The sequence below is a fragment of the Abramis brama genome (genome assembly GCF_963993115.1).
Source record: "Abramis brama genome assembly, chromosome: 17".
NCBI lineage: Eukaryota > Metazoa > Chordata > Actinopteri > Cypriniformes > Leuciscidae > Abramis > Abramis brama.
The window spans coordinates 16,199,673-16,219,501 of NC_139979.1; the positions used below are offsets into that span (position 1 = coordinate 16,199,673).

At 37.4% G+C, this 19,829-nt stretch overlaps 1 protein-coding gene across 1 annotated transcript; it reads left to right on the forward strand.

Moving 5' to 3' along the window:
- The first annotated feature begins 1,704 nt into the window (after positions 1-1,704).
- tmem145 (transmembrane protein 145) lies at positions 1,705-19,596 on the forward strand. Its single transcript, XM_084089729.1, has 15 exons — positions 1,705-1,966; positions 5,645-5,719; positions 6,279-6,356; positions 6,767-6,853; positions 7,149-7,250; positions 10,823-10,907; positions 11,449-11,520; positions 11,746-11,814; positions 12,132-12,212; positions 12,928-13,006; positions 13,302-13,395; positions 14,824-14,996; positions 16,243-16,363; positions 16,456-16,641; positions 17,735-19,596. The coding sequence occupies exons 1-15, from the start codon at positions 1,871-1,873 to the stop codon at positions 17,978-17,980; spliced, it is 1,644 nt and encodes a 547-aa protein (XP_083945855.1). The 5' UTR covers positions 1,705-1,870; the 3' UTR covers positions 17,981-19,596.
- The last annotated feature ends 233 nt before the right edge of the window (positions 19,597-19,829 follow it).

Sequence of the window (19,829 nt, forward strand, 5' to 3'; positions counted from 1 at the left end):
ACTGTGTATATATCCTCGGCAAAGGCTTGGTCTTTATCGGTGTGTCTATGATTGGATTAAGCCAGAGCTGAAGTCAGGCTTTATCTGCTGAGAGAAAACAATGCTCCATCTACTGCTGATTGCAGCATTTGAGAGTCAGTTTCCAAGAGTGTCATGATATAAAAAGATTTGCTTGCTTGCTCTTTTCACCGTGTCAAAGCTGCTCCTTTCTGGTGACGGATTTGAAATACTAAGTCTTGGTTACTCTGCAGTTTTTTGTTATGGTTCTTATGTAAAACTCAAATGTTGTTCTGGGTATTTTTGTCAGATGATGCCCGTTTTGGTCAGCTTGGTTCTGTATGTGCATGTTTGTTTGTCGCACTTTGTGTTATAGTTGTGTCCGCTCTGCATGGAAAAGCTTCTCAATAGATTGTGCTTTTAGATTCTACATTGTCTGTAGTCCCTTCTTGGAACCATGACTAAAACAACCAGAACTGGGAGAGGAACGATAAGACACTCTGACGCCCTCTGGTTATCCGTTCCAGTCGAGTTGTCTCTGTAAGCTTTTTTTCTTTTCTTTTTTTTTGGTAGGACGATGTAACCTTGAATGCACTTGAGCATTTCCACCTTGTGTGTGTGACTCTCAAACTGCCTCCCTCAGAGAGAGATTACTCATTCATCTCAAGGGTGTTATATAAAACACCAGGTTAATTTACTCCTCTGTTTAAATGACCATACCTGCACTTATCACTGAGGTGTAAGCAGCCAAAACCGTGCTGCATCATCTCCCCTCAGAGGCATGAGTCGTGCCATTGCATTTTACATCTGCTCTCATGACTATAGTCAATCTGTCACTGACTTAGAGTTTTAATCAGTAGGATGTTTCATTGTTTCGTTGTGTTTTGAGCTCCTGTCCTCTTGAAATCCACCAACGATGATGTCGCTCACTTTAAGTACAGGCTCTAATGACCACTGCAGTATCGTTTACGAGGGTGCTGATGTCTATTCTCTCCTCGTTTTCACTGGGATGTAAAATCCAATGAGAGATACAAACTGCACTTTGTATGTCCCAGGCAAACTTTCTCACATTCAGTCAGACCTGATGTTTTCAGGACAATCTCAGCTAATAAGCACTTTATAGTTCAGTGTATAGCAGCATCTGAGGTGGCGTGTGAGCAAGATTTCAGGTGCCCTCACAGCCATTCAGGAACTGAGAGCTAGCTTCTTTATGATTATATGATTTGTTATATGTTCTTAATTATTATAACTATTAATAATAATATTATTTATAATAATAATATTTGTTATTATTATTTCCTTATGTAAAGACACCATAAGTGCAAACCTGTGTATTTGGAATGTACTGTATATGCATAGATGACATTTATTGTATAGAGAGACTAATTATACTCTTTAGTTTTGTTTTTTGTTTTTTTTGTCGACAGAGTATTTTGAGACTTGTGCGGACTGTAGGAATGTTACGATGATAAATGAGAGTAGCTATTTTTCTGCAGTAACCTATGTATTTTCCCTGTGTCGATTTATATTTGAATAAATAATTGTCTCTGCATCTCTGTGTTTATCTTGTGACGGGATAGAGAACGCAAAACATGGCTAATAATTAGTAATAAAATGGGTTAAAACGATAAAAAATTACCCATAAGGAATAGCTATTTGTGTAATGCTATGTCGCAATAAAATATCGGCAGCGCGCGTTTCACGCTTCCCTGGCAAAGCGCGTGCGATACTAGGCGCGCTCCCGGCGAAAATTCTGGGGGATACATGCATTTGAGGCGAAGAACGTGGACGCGCGTCTGGCAGCCTCACTAGGCAGATCTGCTCACACAATATAGGAAGGAGAGCGCAGAAACGCCACGGTGGACAGGTGAAGATGGAGAAAGTATTAGGACTCGCCGTGGTATCCAGTATGTTATGTGTCGGCTCGGTTTTTGGGAAATATGTCAGAGGTATCGTCAACACAAAAGAGGTGAGTAACGTTATAGTGTTTACATTTTATTACTGTTGTGCTGGTAATGGTTCTGAGTTTTCCTGCGTTCTTCAGCTGCGTATCTCCTGACTGCTGTTAGTAATGGGCTCTTATGGCAAGTGTGTGTTGACGCCTCTGTATTATTTGCGCGCATCTGGAAGCTTATGCTTTAATAGCCTGTGGGTTGCCAAGATAATTACACCCGCCGCTATTGAGCCGATGAAAGCTTAATTCCTCCTTAAGACACGAAAAACACATTTTAAACGGCGTATTGCCGACAACCAACTTGCACCCTCCCACCCGCTTTTACAGGTGTGTGTCTGTCATTACAGCATTGTTAGATTGTAGGCTATTTATCGCATGCTGATGTTTGTGTCCAAACTGATTTAGGTTGCTTAGCTGTGCTTATAAAGGCGTGTGATTTGCATTGTGAGACACAATTCAAACAACAACTCTGCAAACGTGGAAATAAGGCACAGACGATTTGAGTCATTGCTGTTGAAGTGTGTCCATATTTGCCGTACGTCATTTTCTTAATTTTAATAGCTGTTGGGTGAATTATTTGATTGCAGTGTGCCTTGTGGGAAACACTGGCTATTATTATCTGATAGACACATGGTGCAAAAAGAAAATGTTGGCCTGAAGCAAACAGTGAGAGGGGGAGAAAAAAAGTAATTGCCTCACTTATTTCATCACATTGTTTTAATGAACAAAAATGAAAAACATACAGAGAAATGAGGGAGCAATTATATGTATTTCCTTTCAAAATCCATAGTACAACCTATAGCATAGAAAAAACTGCTTAAAATTACTTTTTATTACTTAAAAGATCAGACACGATTTTTACACATGTAAATATATGGGCAAGTTAAATCATTAAATCATGATTAAGTAGGTTTTGCTGCTGGTAATTTAACAACAACCTAGCTGTATCCAAGTTCTGATCCTGCTCTGTTTTTGGTCTCTGTATGAGATGGTTAAACAGTCCATTAATCTCACTTCTGTTTATTTCCTTACAAGGTCGTTCATTTACACTGCCATGCACACACTCACACATAAATTACTGGAAAGTTGTATCACGTTAAAGGGATAGTTCACCCAAAAATTTAAATTCTTTCATTAATTACACACTCTCATGTCATTCCAAACCCATAAGAAGTTTGTTCATCATCACTTTGATGCTTCAAAAAGTTCATAAAGAGATTGTAAAATGAATCCATACAGAATGAATTGAGTGGTTTAGTCCAAACATTTCTGAAGAGACACAATCGCTTTATATGATGAACAGATAGGCTTTTATTCACATACATTCATCTACTCACACATCAGTTGTTGTAAATGGAAGCTCAGGCATGTTCGCTTGACGTGCGAGAACCAAAGAGGTTCATTCTCGTGTGTTACGCAGCACATTTAAGCTTCCGCTAGAATCAATGAGGTTTGTTCTTGCGCATCAAGCAAGTACAGTTGAACTTCTGTTTATGTTCTGATCAATGTCGTTTTTGGGTGAACTAGGCTATCCCTTAAAAGTTGTTTGGTTGTGTAAGGCATTTGCCCCTTTAATTTAAAACATAATTTGAGACAGAGAAAAAACAGCATTGTCATTTCTTTCTTTGTTTATATATATATATATATATATGTATATAATATATATATATGTGTGTGTATATATGTATATAATATATATATATATATATATATATATATATATATATATATATATATATATGTGTGTATATGTGTGTGTGTGTGTGTGTGTGTAGTACTAATAGATTCCAGCAAAGCTCCTTGTTCTGAACTGAGTGTGGCCAGAGAGTTGTGCAGGTAACGTTAACTGCCTATGGGTAACTACCACTGCCACATGCATATAAGACTCATGGGCACTCAGGTCGACGTCTTGTGTGTGTTATTGTATATGTGTGTCAGCACATGTGAGTGTATTTATGTGTTGCTCCGTTGTGTAACTAAAGTATTGAATCATTTAAAAGCCCAGTGGACCCGGGGTGACATGACTAGTTGATTGGTAATTAATTGTTAATGAGGCTTGGCGGTCGGAGAGAGATCCGGAAAGACAGTGAGAGGTGAGGCCACCACTGATTCGGTGAAGTGACCGGATACTGCATCTGCGTATAGTGCTTGATTAATGTAGGGTCTGTGTGCCGTGTCTCTCATCCTCCCTTTGCCTGATTCAATGACTTTGTATTACAATGCAGTGTCTATGGGGGATAAGACAGATAGCAGGGATTATTAGTGACACTTTATGGCCTATTCTGCATCACAACACACACATTATGTTGTCCATCCAGCCATTATACGAGTGTGAGTTTACATACACAATCATCTCAATCTTCTCAAACACAAGTTAAGCTCAGTCAAAAGCATGTGTGGCATTATGTTAATCTCACACAAAAGTAATGAACTCATCCATCGATTTCGTTTAAAGGGCAATTACTCACTGTAATTCAGATTGTTTTTTAAATAAAACGAGGAATGAGTGCAAATTTTTTTTTGTGGTCACCAACATTACAGCACAAATTCTCTCAATTGAACTTAACTTGTACTCAACCCTGAATATTGCTCCACCGCATGAGGTACAGGAGAGGATTTCTCACATGCATGAATGCTTCTGGCTGTGCAATCACATAGGAAATGTAACAGATGGGAATGTGAACAAGGACAGAAAGAAAGAAAATCAATGTTGTGAAGTCTTTTGGTTTTAAAAACCAGGATTGGAGGACGGTCGTTCTTGCTATAAGGGGGTTTAGACAGAGTCGGCCTCTACCGGTTTCTATAGTAGCTGCAAAGTGCAGTATGTGTCTGTTGCCATGACAATAGTACTGATATTTGTTTTAGTGAGGGCTTTTTTTTTTTTGAGTGGGTGTTTGTTTAACTGTCTGACTGACCATAGGTGCTCTTTTACGTGTACTTCTGTTTTAGAGAGACAAGGTGGTCTTTCAGAAGCTCGGTCATGTGATGCCTGGATCTTAATGGTTGTTTGGGGCTCAGTTCTGGGTCAGAGAGTCTTAGGGCTGCTGTCTGTATTGTCAAGGAAACCTGTTGTTATAGAAACCACCAACTGCAGACACTGAAGAGTAAGTTAATATGGACAAGGGGCTGAAAGCTAGAGCGCACTTAGTGCCATTTTACACTTCACTGACTGCCTGCGTGTCAGCGTAAGTTCGAGAGAGTGTGTGAGATGAAGCCCAACTAAAGTCTTGAACAATGCAGGAACTTCATTAACTATTACCATATAATGTGATATGAACTGTTATCAGTGCATTAGATCAGACTTCTGTTAGATAAGATTGAACTTGTGAATTTATGTGGTGTAAAGCTCAGGGCTTGGAAGCAGAAGAAGATTGCTGGTTTGATCCCTCAAGCTGTGACTGAGCAATCACTATGTTGCTGAGCAAGCTTCAGGGAAAATATCCTTCTAATAAATGTACTATAAGGTGCTTTGTCTGCTAAATGATGTCATGTCTAGATGGTGACGCCATTTTGTGAGCCTCACAAGGTTCGCGTTTGCTTCTAGCATGGGTACGGTTTCTGCGGGACTCTGAATAAACAGTACCCGAATGTCACTATAGTGAATCCCATGAGACTCCTCAAAATGAGGGTTACCATCCAGACACGGGCGCTACTACTTGCTTCCCTATACTTACCCTCCCCTCTTCTCCACAGGACTGGGTTTTCCTCACAAGGTTTTGCTTCCTGACCGATTTTGGCCGATTGAACTTTAAGTTCCGATACCCCAAGGTAGGATTAAAGACCTGTATATGAATATACTCATGACTGATGTTGTACTAAATCTCCAATACTGTCACAAATGCATGATGCAGTGGAGAGAAAGTCTACACACTCCTAAAACAGCTGTTTTTTCTGATGTAGAAAAGCAAACAAAGATCCATCATATCAGAACTTTTATGTAAAAATTACAACCTATGCAATGCTATGCAAAAGCTTATAAATAAAAAATAAAAGCTTATTTAAAATGGTACACACCTGTTTTCACATAAAGTGACTCCAAATAAATCTGTTCTTATAAGATTTTTCTGAAATCATTTTGGTTTTAATGCTACTTAACTTGGTTTCATGCTAATGCTATCTACAAAAGAATGGCTTCAGCAAAGAAGCCTAACCATTAAATTATGTTTTCAGGCTGCGCCTTTCTTCTTTCTGTATATGTCAGTCATTTACATCCTTTTAAGTTTCTAGGTGGCGTAAACAGTCCAAGTAATAAACTCTCCCCCTCTCTCTATCTATCCATCGATCCTGTCTTCCTGTTCCTCTCTCTATGTCTGTTGCTCACTGAAAGTCCCGATGCTGTCAGAACATATTGCTCTACTTTGATGAAAGCTCTCAGTGGCCAGCTGTGTACAAGAGGCCGGACAAGGTGAGACACACACTGACAGACTTTGTGTTTGTGTGAAAATACTAAATGAAATAAGACTGCATGTGTGTGCGTAAACAAGCAGAGAGCATAAGCCGGAATGTGTGTAATACACATCAGAAGTAGAAGTATATGAGAATTAAAGGGGAAATGTCAGCAGTGCTCTGTGGATTAGGAGTCCAAATCCAGTCTCCAAAAAAACACGAGTGTCAGTGCATGTGCGTATTTAAATACAGCACGTTTTCTCCCTCCCTGTGGCAGGATCTGCATTGCGGGACTCTTTGTAAAAGTGCTCGTAGGAAGTCCCTGCTCTTCATCAGTCATAATCTGCTACTTAGTACTTCAGCTCTTGATGTTGTTATAGGGTGTCTTAAATCCCACGTTTGTTAATGGAGGGTTTATGTGCTCTACAGGATTGCTACCTGAAAGAGTCAGTACTGAGGCCTGAAAATAACCAAGTCATCAACCTGACCACCCACTACACCTGGTCTGGCTGTATGGTAAGACAAAAGCTAGTCTTACATAGTCTGTGTGCACAACCAAACACTATTGCGAAAATAATGGTTTCCCAAACACACTGCCTGCTTGCCAGTGGCTGAGCCAACTCAAACAAGCATAATGCACGCATATTGATGTATGTCTTAATTACAGTATCATAGTAAACTTGGATAGGAGAAAGAAAGAAATGAAACACATCAAATTATAAGCATTCTCTGTTAAATCAGTGATGTACAATTATGCAGTGAAGCACTGCTTCTTTTTGTAATCTTATGTCTTTATATCTGCCTCTTTCAGGTGGAAGGCGAAGGTAATGAAGAGATGCTGAGTTGTGTAGGAGGTCGAAGTTTTCGTTCTGTCAGAGAAAGATGGTGGTACATTGCGCTCAGCAAGTGTGGGGTGAGTGCTGATACAATAAACAGTATGTAGTGACTAAGAATGTGCCTGTAACAGACTACCTTATTCGCAGAGGCATGATTAATGACTTCACAATGAATAAGTAATTATACTGAATAATACGTTAGGCTGATTATGCAACAAGGGCAAAGCAATATTTTTAATGAACATATCAAAAAAACATAATGATTTGTCTGTGAAGCCAGTATGGCTAAAGTGGTATCCTGTGAATGAAAAGGAGAATGGTGTGAAATTGTCTGAACACAGATGGCTGTGTTGCTGTCTCCTTTTACTGCAAGACTCTGAAAAATCTGAACATTAAAATAACATACTATATCATACATATTTTTCACCTTTTGAAATATAAAAGCTAATTCAAAATGTTAATAAATACTAAAAGTATATAAAAATGACTTTTGGGGTTACAATTTATTTATTTTACATAAAGGTTTTAATAAAAAAAGAATTAGTAATTTTCTGAATTATAGAAGGTATATTTGCTAAATGTCAATGTCACTTTTATTTGTATAGCACTATTAAAACAACACATATTGACCAATGTGCTTTACATCATCTCAGTAAGATAGACAAAATAGTACAATAGTAATAGAATAAAAAGAATAAAAATTATTATCAAAAGGATGAATAGGCCATGGCAAACAAATGTGTCTTAAGTTGTACTTTAAAGACATGTACAGAGTCAGTGTCCCTAACATGTAATGGTAAGCTATTCCAAAGTCTTGGCGCTACTACCCCAAATGCACAATCCCCTTTCTGGCTTAACTTGGTCCTTGGAATTTTCAGCAAATTTTGAGTTGATGATCTCAAAGTTCTTCCTGTCTGATACTCCATTAACAGATCTGCTAAATAAGTCAGTGCAAGGCCTTGAAGAGATTTATACACCAATAAAAGAAGTTTAAAATCAATCCTATAGTGTACAGGGAGCCAATGTAAAGAGACCAAGGACGGAGTGATGTGTTCATGTTTTTTAATATTTGTTAATAATCCTGCTGCAGTGTTTTGAACCTTTTGCAGCCGTAGAATAGATGCTTGACTAATACCCTTATATTAAAAATGACAATAATCAAGTATTGATGATATACATGGATTGCAATTTCAAGACTCTTATACGTCAGACATGATTTCATCTTAGCCAGATTTCTCAGATGAAAAAATTTGACTTTACCACGGGATTTATCTGTGCATTCAACTTCAGGGAGCTATCAGTATAAACACTCAAGTTTTTAACACGTTCTTCAACATATAATGACAGTGGGCTGAAATGTAACTCTGCTGCGCCCCTGGTTCCTCTGAACACTACAACCTCTGTCTTATTTTCATTGAGATATAAAAAGTTATATAAAAAACAAGCCAGCCATGATTTAAGATCAGACAGCAGGACATTAGAGGTTCCAAGCTATTTCCGTTTATTAACGGTAAATATATTTGCAAGTCATCTGCATAGCAATGAAATTCAATGTCATACTTCTTGAAAATGTCTCCCAACGGGAGCATATAAAGCGAAAATAGCATTGGGGCCAGGTTAGAGCCTTGTGGCACACCACATATAAGTGATGTCGATCTCGATGTATCAAATCTTACTGCCATGCTTCTGGCAGTCAGGTATGACTTAAACCAATTTAGGGCCTTCCCCTGAATCACATACTCCTCTAGCCGCAAAAGCAGTACCGTGTGATCTATCAAAAGCTGCAGTTAGGTCTAATAAAACTAACACTGCTGAATCACCAGTATCCACTGTCATCAGTAAATCATTAAACACTTTTACAAGGGCAGTCTCTGTGGAATGATGCTTCTTAAAACCAGAATGGTAAACGTCACCAATCTTATTCTGTTCTAAGTAAACATGTAGGTGATTAAACACCACTTTTTCTAAAATTTTTGACATAAACAAGAGATGAGAGACGTCATCACGTCAAATGAGTCAAGTCAGTTGGATCTAAATTGGGTTTTAGACAAAGGTTTTAAATTTGGGTTTTTAGGTTTTTATAGAAGGTGTATTTGCTAAATGGAAACTACAAATTGAGTAGAATTATTTCTAAAGTTTTCACACACTTCCAGTTGAAGCCCCGTCCACATTTGATTCCATCTGAATACAGATACAGAAAGAGATCATTATGACATTGCAACACATACAGATAGACACAGGCTGTTACTACTAAAATATTTGCTTGAATAAAAATTATATGATAAATTTACAATATATGCTTTTTCTACAGGTTCCATTTTTATTATGAATATGAATTTACTGTATAATCCAAATTCCTGCTTCCATGTATGGCATGTAAGAAACATGGCAAGTGTTTATTTGACCTGGTTTTAAGGAATGTTATTACATGGATTTCATGATAGATAAAGAGGCTTTGGCCCCGTTTACACCTGGTATTAAGATGCGTTTTGGATCACAAGAGGACGACACTAAATACAGGTGTAAACGGGGTCTAAAACGTTTTGAGTTTGTCCACCTTCGACTACTTCCAGAGGTAGTCAAAAACGCAATCGCCCGGATTGCTTTCGAAGTTCAAACGCTCATGTGATCGGAATCGAATGCATTCGAACAACCACAAAAGACCACCTACTCTACGCCTACTGACCTAATGTGTAAACATTACGGGAAGCGTGCTTGCCAGACGCGATTTAAATTTTGTCTGAAGACCCCTGTTTGGTTCTTTCACCATTCCTGAACACTCACAATGTTCAGCGTGTTCTTTCAGCTATCAGAGCAGAAACGAAAGCTGATGCTCTCCATGTTTTTCCGTCGTCTCTTTTTGCGTTCATATGTCAATTTTGTGAGCTTGTTTCATCCATTAGATAGAAAGATCTGAAAAAGCCCATACATTTACCCGGCCATAGACCCTCCCCTCAAAGAAATCAGGACAGAAGTGGTTGAAAGTGGATAAAAGAGACAGATTAAAACACATGGGGCAAAATGTAAAGGGTTGTTTCATGGATGTAGGCAGGCTGAAGGACACAATGCTAAATCCTGTTGGACTGAAGTAAAGCACCATCTCCGAGCAGCGAGCTCTCAGTTCTGTCCCTAAGGGAGATTCTCTGTGCCTGCTGCCAATTTCTCTTCTCATCTCCCTTCTCATTGGCCAGCCGAATACCACTGTACCTCGTAACTTCTGTTACAGTTTTTGATTACTCACTTCATTCTTTCATGCTCATTCACTTTGTATATAACAGTCTTTTATCTGTCCCTCTCTAGCTCTGTATTTTTGTCCCAGTCTCTCTCGCCTCTCCATCTCTGGCCACATTGATTTGGTGATAGGGCAAGCTTGATATGCACCTCACCTTTTTGGAGTGAGGGAAAGGGAATTGGTTTTTCCTGCCAAGTGAAATCAAAGTGTTTCTCTTTTATTAAGCCAGGCCGAAATCCTCTCAACAGCTAGAAACTGTGCGGCTTTGAAGTATTTTCTAGACCAAAGATCTATTTGTGCACTCAGTGTTTATATGGTCTCTGCAGCTCCCCACTCACTTTTTTTTTTCTCAGTTACACACCTCCTGCTTTTCCCTCCTCTGAATTCCCCTTTTTTCTCTTTTGCCATGAAACACAGGGAGATGGGCTGCAGCTGGAATATGAAATGACATTAACCAATGGACAGTCCTTCTGGACCGAGCATTTCTCTGCAGATGAATTTGGTGAGAGACAGCTGAAAGAGAGAGGGATTTATTTTGTATTATGTGAAAGATTGGCGATAGATAGATAGATAGATAGATAGATAGATAGATAGATAGATAGATAGATAGATAGATAGATAGATAGATAGATTTAGACTTAAAGGAATAGGATATTATTTACATATCATCTTTCCAAACCAGTGTCATTTTTCTTCGATAAGGAAAGTGCAAAACAGCACCATAATGTTAGTCCATACAATTTTGCATTGTATTCCAAGTCTTCTGAAGTGATATGACATCTTTGTGTAAGAAACAAACACATTTTTTGCTTAATTAATAAATTAAACATTAATTAATACATAATAATAATAATATGTGTTGTTGGTTAATATGTTTAACACAGTTTTTAATATGTGTTAAAAAACTGCTAAACTTCTCCTTTTGTGTCCCAAGCTTGAAATTGAGAGACATTAAAAATGAATTATTTGGTGAAATATCTCTTTAAGACATTCATCATACTTACACTGTGACTAAAAGCTATTTTTGTTTTGTTCTGTTTCAGGCATCCTGGAGACAGACATCACGTTCTTGGTTATATTCGCCACTGTGTTTATGCTGTCTTGTTATTTTGCTTGTGAGTTTCCATGTCCTGGAGGTATAAAAAATCTCAAATGCATTGGTCTCAGTGCATATGTTTAAATTACATATGCTTAAGTTAAATTAAAGGATATTCTTAGCCATCCTCCATCTTCCAGATAAACAAACATACAGATACTATTGGTTCTTCTATTTTTTTTAGTCCCTCTGTTTAAGTTATTAGTTTCATTTGAATCTCTCTCCCCCTGTGTAATCCTTTAAGATCATTTAAAGGGAAGACAGCTGCTCCATACGACCTATAAGATGTTTATGACTGCGGCTGGAGTGGAGGGTGAGAAAGGCCTCTGAACACACTCATATAGATAAACACTAGCACACACGTTTTATGACACTGGGCTTTGCAACACTGGATGCATAACAATATCTCTTGTGTCATCCCTTATTTCTTTTATCCTTATCTCCTCCCCACTTCCTCTGCGATCTCACTGCTGCTACTGTGACTCTCTATCTCTCTCTCTCTCTCTCTCTCTCTCTCTCTCTCTCTCTCTCTCTCTCTCTCTCTCTCTCTCTCTCTCTCTTTCTCTTCTCTTCTCTCTTCTCTCTTCTCTCTGGCATCCTTTCTTTCACTTTCTGATTCCTTCCTCTCAGTCTTAAGCCTACTCTTCTTTTGCTTTTACTGGGGCCTTTATGCCAGGGATGGTGTCGGGAATGGCAGCCTCAAGATATTAGGTGAGAAAAGCACTGTATGTAAAGGATGATACACATGTTCATCATCGCAAATTATACCATGGTCTGTCTGAATACTCGATTCTGATTGGCTGGAAAGTTTTTAATAAAACCATTTAATGCACAGGTAGTTCCAGGTCAGTTTAATCACCGCTCTATATTAATGTGCTGTTTTAATTAGCCAACTTCCCATCCAATTTTTGCACTGTTTTGTTCTTGAAAAAGTGATGCGTAAAAAAAAGTTTGCAAAATTTGCTGTGTCCTAAAACACATTGTCGCATACGTTTTGTTGTACCGCTAAAATGATGAGCCGTTTCCACACATAATTTCATTGTCATTATGTCAACTAACTCTCATTAGAGTATTAGTAGAGATATTAAGCAGATAGTCTGCTAATATTCTAATTACTGGTGACTTTAGTTGATGTAGTTGCAAAGTTGCTTATAGTTAGTAGAATGTCTAGTCATTTAAGCTTGTTTTAAGGAACATGGTTTTGTACAAATATTTGATCAAACCATGAATGACCAATCAGAATGAAGTATTCCAGATAATTAATGTGCTAAACAAGATTACAATACAATATCTAAACAAAACATACTTGGTTTTAGCATGGCACATTTGTGTGCGTGTGTCTGGATTCATTCTTAAATGCTGACCTGATTATTAACCTACTTGTGGTCAACTGTGTAACTCTTCGTGGCTCTCTCCCTCTCACCAGGGAAATTACTCTTTTCTGTGAGCTTCCTGATTTTCTTGCTCATGCTGATTCTCTTGGGGAAGGGATTCACAGTCACAAGGTAGGAGGCCTTACTTCTCACATAATGTGGGTAATGACTTACAAGGCTAATCATGCAAATGTGACCCAGATGCCAAGACAATTTTGTATCCAAATTCCCATATTGTATCCAAATTCCCATTCAGAGTATGTAATGAATTAAGTGATGAACGTAATTCTTAACTGTTTATGCAGATGTTCTTTATATGCAGGTGAGGTGATGCTGTATCTGCCAATGGGTCTTTTGAGCCATGTTTTCTAAGAAAATGACATGCAGTAGTGATGTTTCTTTCTTTCTTTCTTTTTTTGCTTTCCAGGGCAAGAATAAGTCACAGTGGCTCTGTGAAACTGTCCATTTATATGACAGTGTACACCATCACCTACATCATTCTCTTCATATATGAAGCAGAGGTAAGATCTGCTTGCCTTTTATATTTTTTCTTTTTTCATATGCTGAGGCTGGGCAATATGCTGGATATTCATAACATACAGTACTCTACCGTTCAAGAGTTTGGGGTCAGTACATTATTTTATTTTTTTTTAAGAAATTTATTTTATTCATCAGGGATGCATTAAATTGATCAAGTGACATACAATAAAAACATTAACATTTTAACATTGTAAAAACATTACAATGTTAAAAAAGATTTATATTTAAATAAAAGTCATTCTTTCTATTCATCAAAGAATGCTGAAAAAGTATCATGGTTTACAAAAAATATTAAGCAGAACAACTGTGTTCAACATTGATAATAATAAGAAATGTCTCTTGAACAGCAAATCAGCATATTAGAATCATTTCTGAAGGATCATGTGACACTGAAGACTGTAGTCATGATGCCGAAAATTCAGCTTTGTCATCACAGGAAGAAATTACATTTTAAAATATATTAAATTAGAAAACCGTTATTTTAAATTGTAATAATAAAATGTTTTTACTTCATTTTTTGATCAATTAAATGAGCATAAAACAACTTCAAACCATTTAAAAAATACTATTGACCCCAAACTTTTGAACGGTAGAGTATTTCTGATGGTTTTGCTGGCAGTACAATTGAGCAAAATTAAATAAAATTAATACAATTTATTTTATATTTTTGTTCATCATTGAAAGAAAAGTGTGGAAAGCATGCCTTGTTTTTTTATTATTGTATTTTAGTTTTGCATAACATTTTTGGAATGTAATTTGATTCAATGACTATTTAGTTGAAATGACTCATATAATTGGAAAATGAATTTGTTAAAATAATAATGTTCATACATTTTAAATATGTATATATCAAACTAATGCTAAAACAATTTAGGTTTATCAAGATATATTTTTGTAGTTACAGGCAAATAATATACTGTAAATAACCATACCAGAAATGTATTCAAAATGTCTATTAATTTCCATATTACCTAATGTGTAAAACATGTTATCTTTGAGCACTATCAACTGCAGTTTCTCATGCTGCACCCGAGAGCTACTCTGCTCTATACATAATGTAAAGCTGTGAGATGAAGTTACTCAGCACGAGCATGTCGTTCTGCTGTAGCGTGGTGTAATGGAACCCGGCAGATAGACAGATAAAGAGAGCGAGGGAAAGACAGGTAAAGTGAATGACCCAGATAAGCTCTTGCAGTATCATGGAAGAGCTCCTGTTGCATCCTGTGTCAGTGTCACCCTTTGCTCTAATGCAGCTTTAGATGTTTGGATTTGAGGAACGTTCCGGCAGTTTCCACTTATGCAGCCTATAGATTGTGCCATGGTTGGATTTAAAACCATCATTCATACAGATGGGATGCCAAGGGGCGGTGATTTCCCTGTTCCCACTCCCACTGCATGTGTGTTTGTAGTTCTTTGATCCAGGCGAGGTGCTGTATGCTTATGACAGCCCTGCAGGGTACGGTCTAATGGGGCTGCAGCTGCTTGCGTATGTATGGTTCTGCTATGCTGTGCTGGTGTCCCTCAAACGCTACCCTGAAAAACAACCTTTCTACATCCCCTTCTTCACTGCGTACACTCTGTGGTGAGTTCTACAATAAAGATACCATAAATTAGAATAAAATGTAGTGTATGTAGATATACCTGAAGCTCATTTTATTATAGTTTTTCAGTGGGGTGCTTAATATACTCGATGAAGAAACATAAATTGTTTCAAACATACCAACAACATTTGATATTGTTTAACCCAGTTTTCAGTGCAACGTCCAATGGCTTTAAAAATATTTTCACTCCTATTTTTACATGATTGGGAATTTACCCTATATGTTTTCTATTATGTTATTGATCTTATTGTGAACGATTTATCTGTGCACTGTTTTATTTATTTATTATTTCATAATTTTCAGTCAAAATCTGAATTGATCTTCAGGTGAAATGACAGACTTCTCTAGCCATGTTTGCTGAAATTATCCAGTCATTTAGTTGCTTAAACTCTGTCCCTTTCTTACAATCCACTGCAATTTTGCATTCAGATTTGCCTCCGTCCAATCAAACAACTGATAGATCGAACCAAGTTCCACCCTACACATTTTATTTTTCGCTATATGTTTTATTTGTGACTTTAATAGTGTCTTAAACATAATTTATTGTACAGTATATTTTCATTACATGAAATACAGTTGAATTGACGACAGTCGAAAACATCAACCTGATCTTGGTTTTGGTGTGAACCGTTCCAATCAAAATATTTTGTTCAAGTCTTAGCTGTGTCCGAAAATACATAATGTACTCTGGGCACTTATATAATGCACTGTGTATTCAACCATCAAGTGTATGAATTTTATATGGTTATTTTGTTATCCAACATCACAGTCTGATAGCCCCTCCCCCTCTGCTATGTAAGGAAATACCCATCCGGGTATTTAAAGTGCACTTTTAATTTTTGGAATTTTCAGTATGAACGCCCTACTCACACTATTGATGCTAAAAACTGCATAGAATAGTGCACAAGTACGCAAATTGGGATGCACCTCTTGTTTGAGTGTAGCACTCCTAATAGCAATAAAATGCGTTAGTTTGAATAGTTTTTGGTGTCACCCGGTGGCATTTCACATGTAAATCACAGTAAAATGTAGCACATCAACATTTGCAAGAATGTTTATACACGAGTATACATATTCATGAAACCAGGCTGAAACTGTTCATCTCTATTTTGACTCCAAAATCTAGTGGGTTATAATTCTCCACTGCCTTTGTAAAGCTGTAGAAGAAGAAGATTGACAGTAAAAAGCTGCTGTTCCTCTTTTCATCCATTACTTTTTCACCCATAGGTTTTTTGCTGTGCCAGTCATGGCTCTAATTGCCAACTTTGGCATCTCTCGCTGGGCCAGGGAAAAGATTGTGAACGGCATCCAACTTGGCATCCATCTCTACGCCCATATCGTCTTCCTGGTATGATGTTGTTGTTGTTGTTTATTGCTTGCTTTATTTAAGCGAATAATATGATAAAACACCCCTGCTTGTGACTAATCCTGTCATTTTAGGCCATCACACGTCCGTCAGCAGCCAATAAGAACTTTCCTTACCACGTGCGGACGTCACAGATAGGAATCCTTCTCTCCAGTCCTAAAGGCAAGGGGGCAGAATGCTTCCCTCATCATGCTTATGGGAATAGCTCCTTCCTGGGAGACTCTCAGCCAAACTTCACAGAGCTCTTCTCCATCCACTCAGTGAGTATTGGATGTTGTAGATGATTTAAATATGAGTTGAATATAAATGAACTTATTTTGATGGTAATATAATCAGGCTGGGCAGCTTTAAATGGGTCATGACATGGATTTATTTGTTCTTTTATTATGTTCCTTGAGGTTCACTAATAATAAATCTCAAAGTTTCTTAGCGAACTCTCCATTACATAACTGCCTCTTTACAAAACAAAATGCTCTGACTAAACATAATCCTTTGATGCAATCTGGCAAGGCATTCAAATAAACCATCCACTTGTTTCTGATGCTACAGAGACACAAACGTGCTGTTTAAACTGGATGCGTCAAAGCGAACATTCTTTCACTCTCACTCTTGTCTGTCGACAACAGGACAAATGGAAAACTAAACGTGCATCTGTATACTGTATCCAGTGTAGACAGCGTCAGTGATTATAATGGGTTCTATTTGCTTTTGACGCGACGCAACGCTCACATCCAGTTTAGGCAAATGTCAGCCAATAAGCAATTGAATGCCAGTGGGAGGGGCCTATATTTGCGTGTATGATGTCATAAATCTTACAATATTCAAACAAGCCATTTTTGGAGCTTGATTAAATAAATGCTCTGTTTATAATCAGGAGGACATGTTAAAGAGTTAGTTCACCCAAAAAATTTTATTCTGTCATTACTCACCCTCATGTCGTTTCAAACCCGTTAGACCCGTTTATCTTCAGAACACAAATTAAGAAAGCTCTCGGATTTAATAGGTCTTACAGATTTGGAACAACATGAGGGTGAGTAACTATTGACAGAATTTTCATTTTAGGGTGAACTAATCCTTTAAGCTATGAAACTTGCTGGATGTTTTAATGGTAATAGTTTAATAGCAAATTTCATTTCTCAAGTAAAGTAATTTTTTTATTTATTTTTTTTATCTAAAGAACTTTTTTCCACCTAAAGAACTTTTTTCCACTATAAAGAACCTTTTGTGAAATAAAAATGTTCCATGGGTGTTAAAGGTTCTTAATGGAACCATAGATGCCAATAAAGAACCTTTATGTTTAGGAGTGTTCAATCGTGCTATTTCTTATATTCCATGTCATGTTTCTCTATTTAGGACCCTGTAAAGACGATAGATGAGACGGTGGCTCGGAAGGGACAGGAAGTGCCAAGGAACTGCGAGCACAAGATCATCACCACAACGGCAGACCTGTCGTCTACATTCTCCCCTCTTCCTCCTCCAATACCACCACGCAGCTCTGCACACTCTCCCCCTCCTCCTAGATTAACGTCCCACTTCACCGAGTATTTTAGTATGCAAGGGGCCACTGGGATGGGTTCCAATGCCTTGAGCGGGCCGTAGAGGAACAGGCCATGCGGAAACAACTTTCAAACATCTACGAGGTGGAAAAGAGTTCAATATTTCAATAGATTAGGTTAAGGCAAGCGTGAAAAAGTAAAGCCATTTTCAAAAAAGTTACCAAACATCCGTATCTTTGAATTTGTAAAGGGAAACGCAAACTGCAGAACGTCGAGAGAGAGTGGGGCATAACCTGCTCACAATGCTCCTAAAAAATAAGAAGCAATAAATATTTCAGTGAGATGATGTAGAGTCACTGGAGAGAGATAAAACACAGGCAGTGCAATAGAGTGACTGGAGACGACGGTGAATCTAGAGTATAGCTATTTCAAGCTTAATGTGACTTTAGGATAGCGATGTGTACAGTAACAGTACAGTGAGCTCTTGACATATTTTTTTTAATGCTTTGTTCATTTCAAGTGGTGCCGTTAATATTTGTATTTCCTTGCCATTTTAATGCAACAGAACCAAGTATTCATCTCCCTCACTCATTTTTTAAATGTTTTTTTAGTTACTAATTTTGTCTGTGAAGTTGAGATAATTTAGGGTTTATGTATTTTTATTCACATTGAATACGGTTAGAGACTTTGCAAACTGATGTTAAACTGCAATGGCAAGTTAACTGGAACAACTAGGCAGTATTTGTATACCATGCATGTTTGTGCTTTGTCTACATTCTGATATATTCAGTGTAATTTTGGGTGTGCCTAGTTTATAATAATAGCAGATAATACCGTGCAGGGGTTTGTGGAGTTCAGATTCAATTCCAGCTAACTTTGTTATACATTTGTACATGTAATAACACTCGCAGCGGTCATGAAGCGGATATATTCTGTCTGTGAGTAGAAAGTAGAATCATTCAGTCGCAAGGTTTGTTTACTTGAGTGTCTGATGAAAATATAGCTCTACTCTTACAGAAACACTTTGTATTGACTGCATGGAGCACTTTACTGTTTTTAAACACTTATTTCATTACCATCAGAGACCCTTGAAAATGCAATCATAATGCAATAGAGTGAATGACAAATGTACAGGTAAAATGTGAAGGTTTTATCTGTAAAATGCCCATTATCACTGCTGTGTTTGTTTTATTTTAAAAGAAGAACAAGCTGTGGGTCGTATTTATGTTATATATATTAACATATCCTATATAATCTCCATCTGAAATTGACCCGTTTTAAATCTAAGCCTATAAGTTATGTACATAATGACATATTTATATTCAACATTGTTTTTTAAAGAGATGAACCATACTTGAAGAATTATTAAAGCTAGGTTCGTGTGATTGATTTTTTTTGTTTTGTATTAACAGACGTAAATGGGCCTGAAACGCTTGATTTGCAACTTGATTTGTCAGGAAGCCACTAGAAAAGGATATTCTAAAAGGCTTTGCCGTGATTTTTTCCCATCTCTTCAGTGAGTGTGCACACCTAGCAGAGAAGAGAGAACACACTTTTTGAATGTATGATAGATAATAGCACATCACATTCGGGAGCACAGAAAGATTCAGTTAAGCACATTTCTGTTGCACTGTTCATACTGAATGCATTTTAATAGTGTCAAATGACTTGGCAGTGCATACCCTTTTTGCCAAATTAAAATGGTCTGTTTTACTACAATGGCTTGTTTGGTTCTTTTTGCAGTTAGATTAGCAATGAAGGTAGCTAATTGTAAACCTTCTACTCTAAAGTACAAACAACTGCCTAACAAATTATTGTCATGGGGCTTGAAAATCAGTTTAAAACCATGTAGTCTCACATCCCTTCATTCATCAAAGGGAATCCTAGATTTTACAATATTTATAATCAAAATTTGACCAATTTTTATATCCAAGCGTGTTGACTCATATTGG

Coding starts and splice junctions, on each gene's coding strand:
- tmem145 (XM_084089729.1), top strand. CDS start 1,871: ATGGAGAAAGTATTAGGACTCGCCGTGGTATCCAGTATGTTATGTGTC. Junction 11,815..12,131: donor GACTGCGGCTGGAGTGGAGG/GTGAGAAAGGCC, acceptor CCTTCCTCTCAG/TCTTAAGCCTACTCTTCTTT. Junction 12,213..12,927: donor TGGCAGCCTCAAGATATTAG/GTGAGAAAAGCA, acceptor CCCTCTCACCAG/GGAAATTACTCTTTTCTGTG.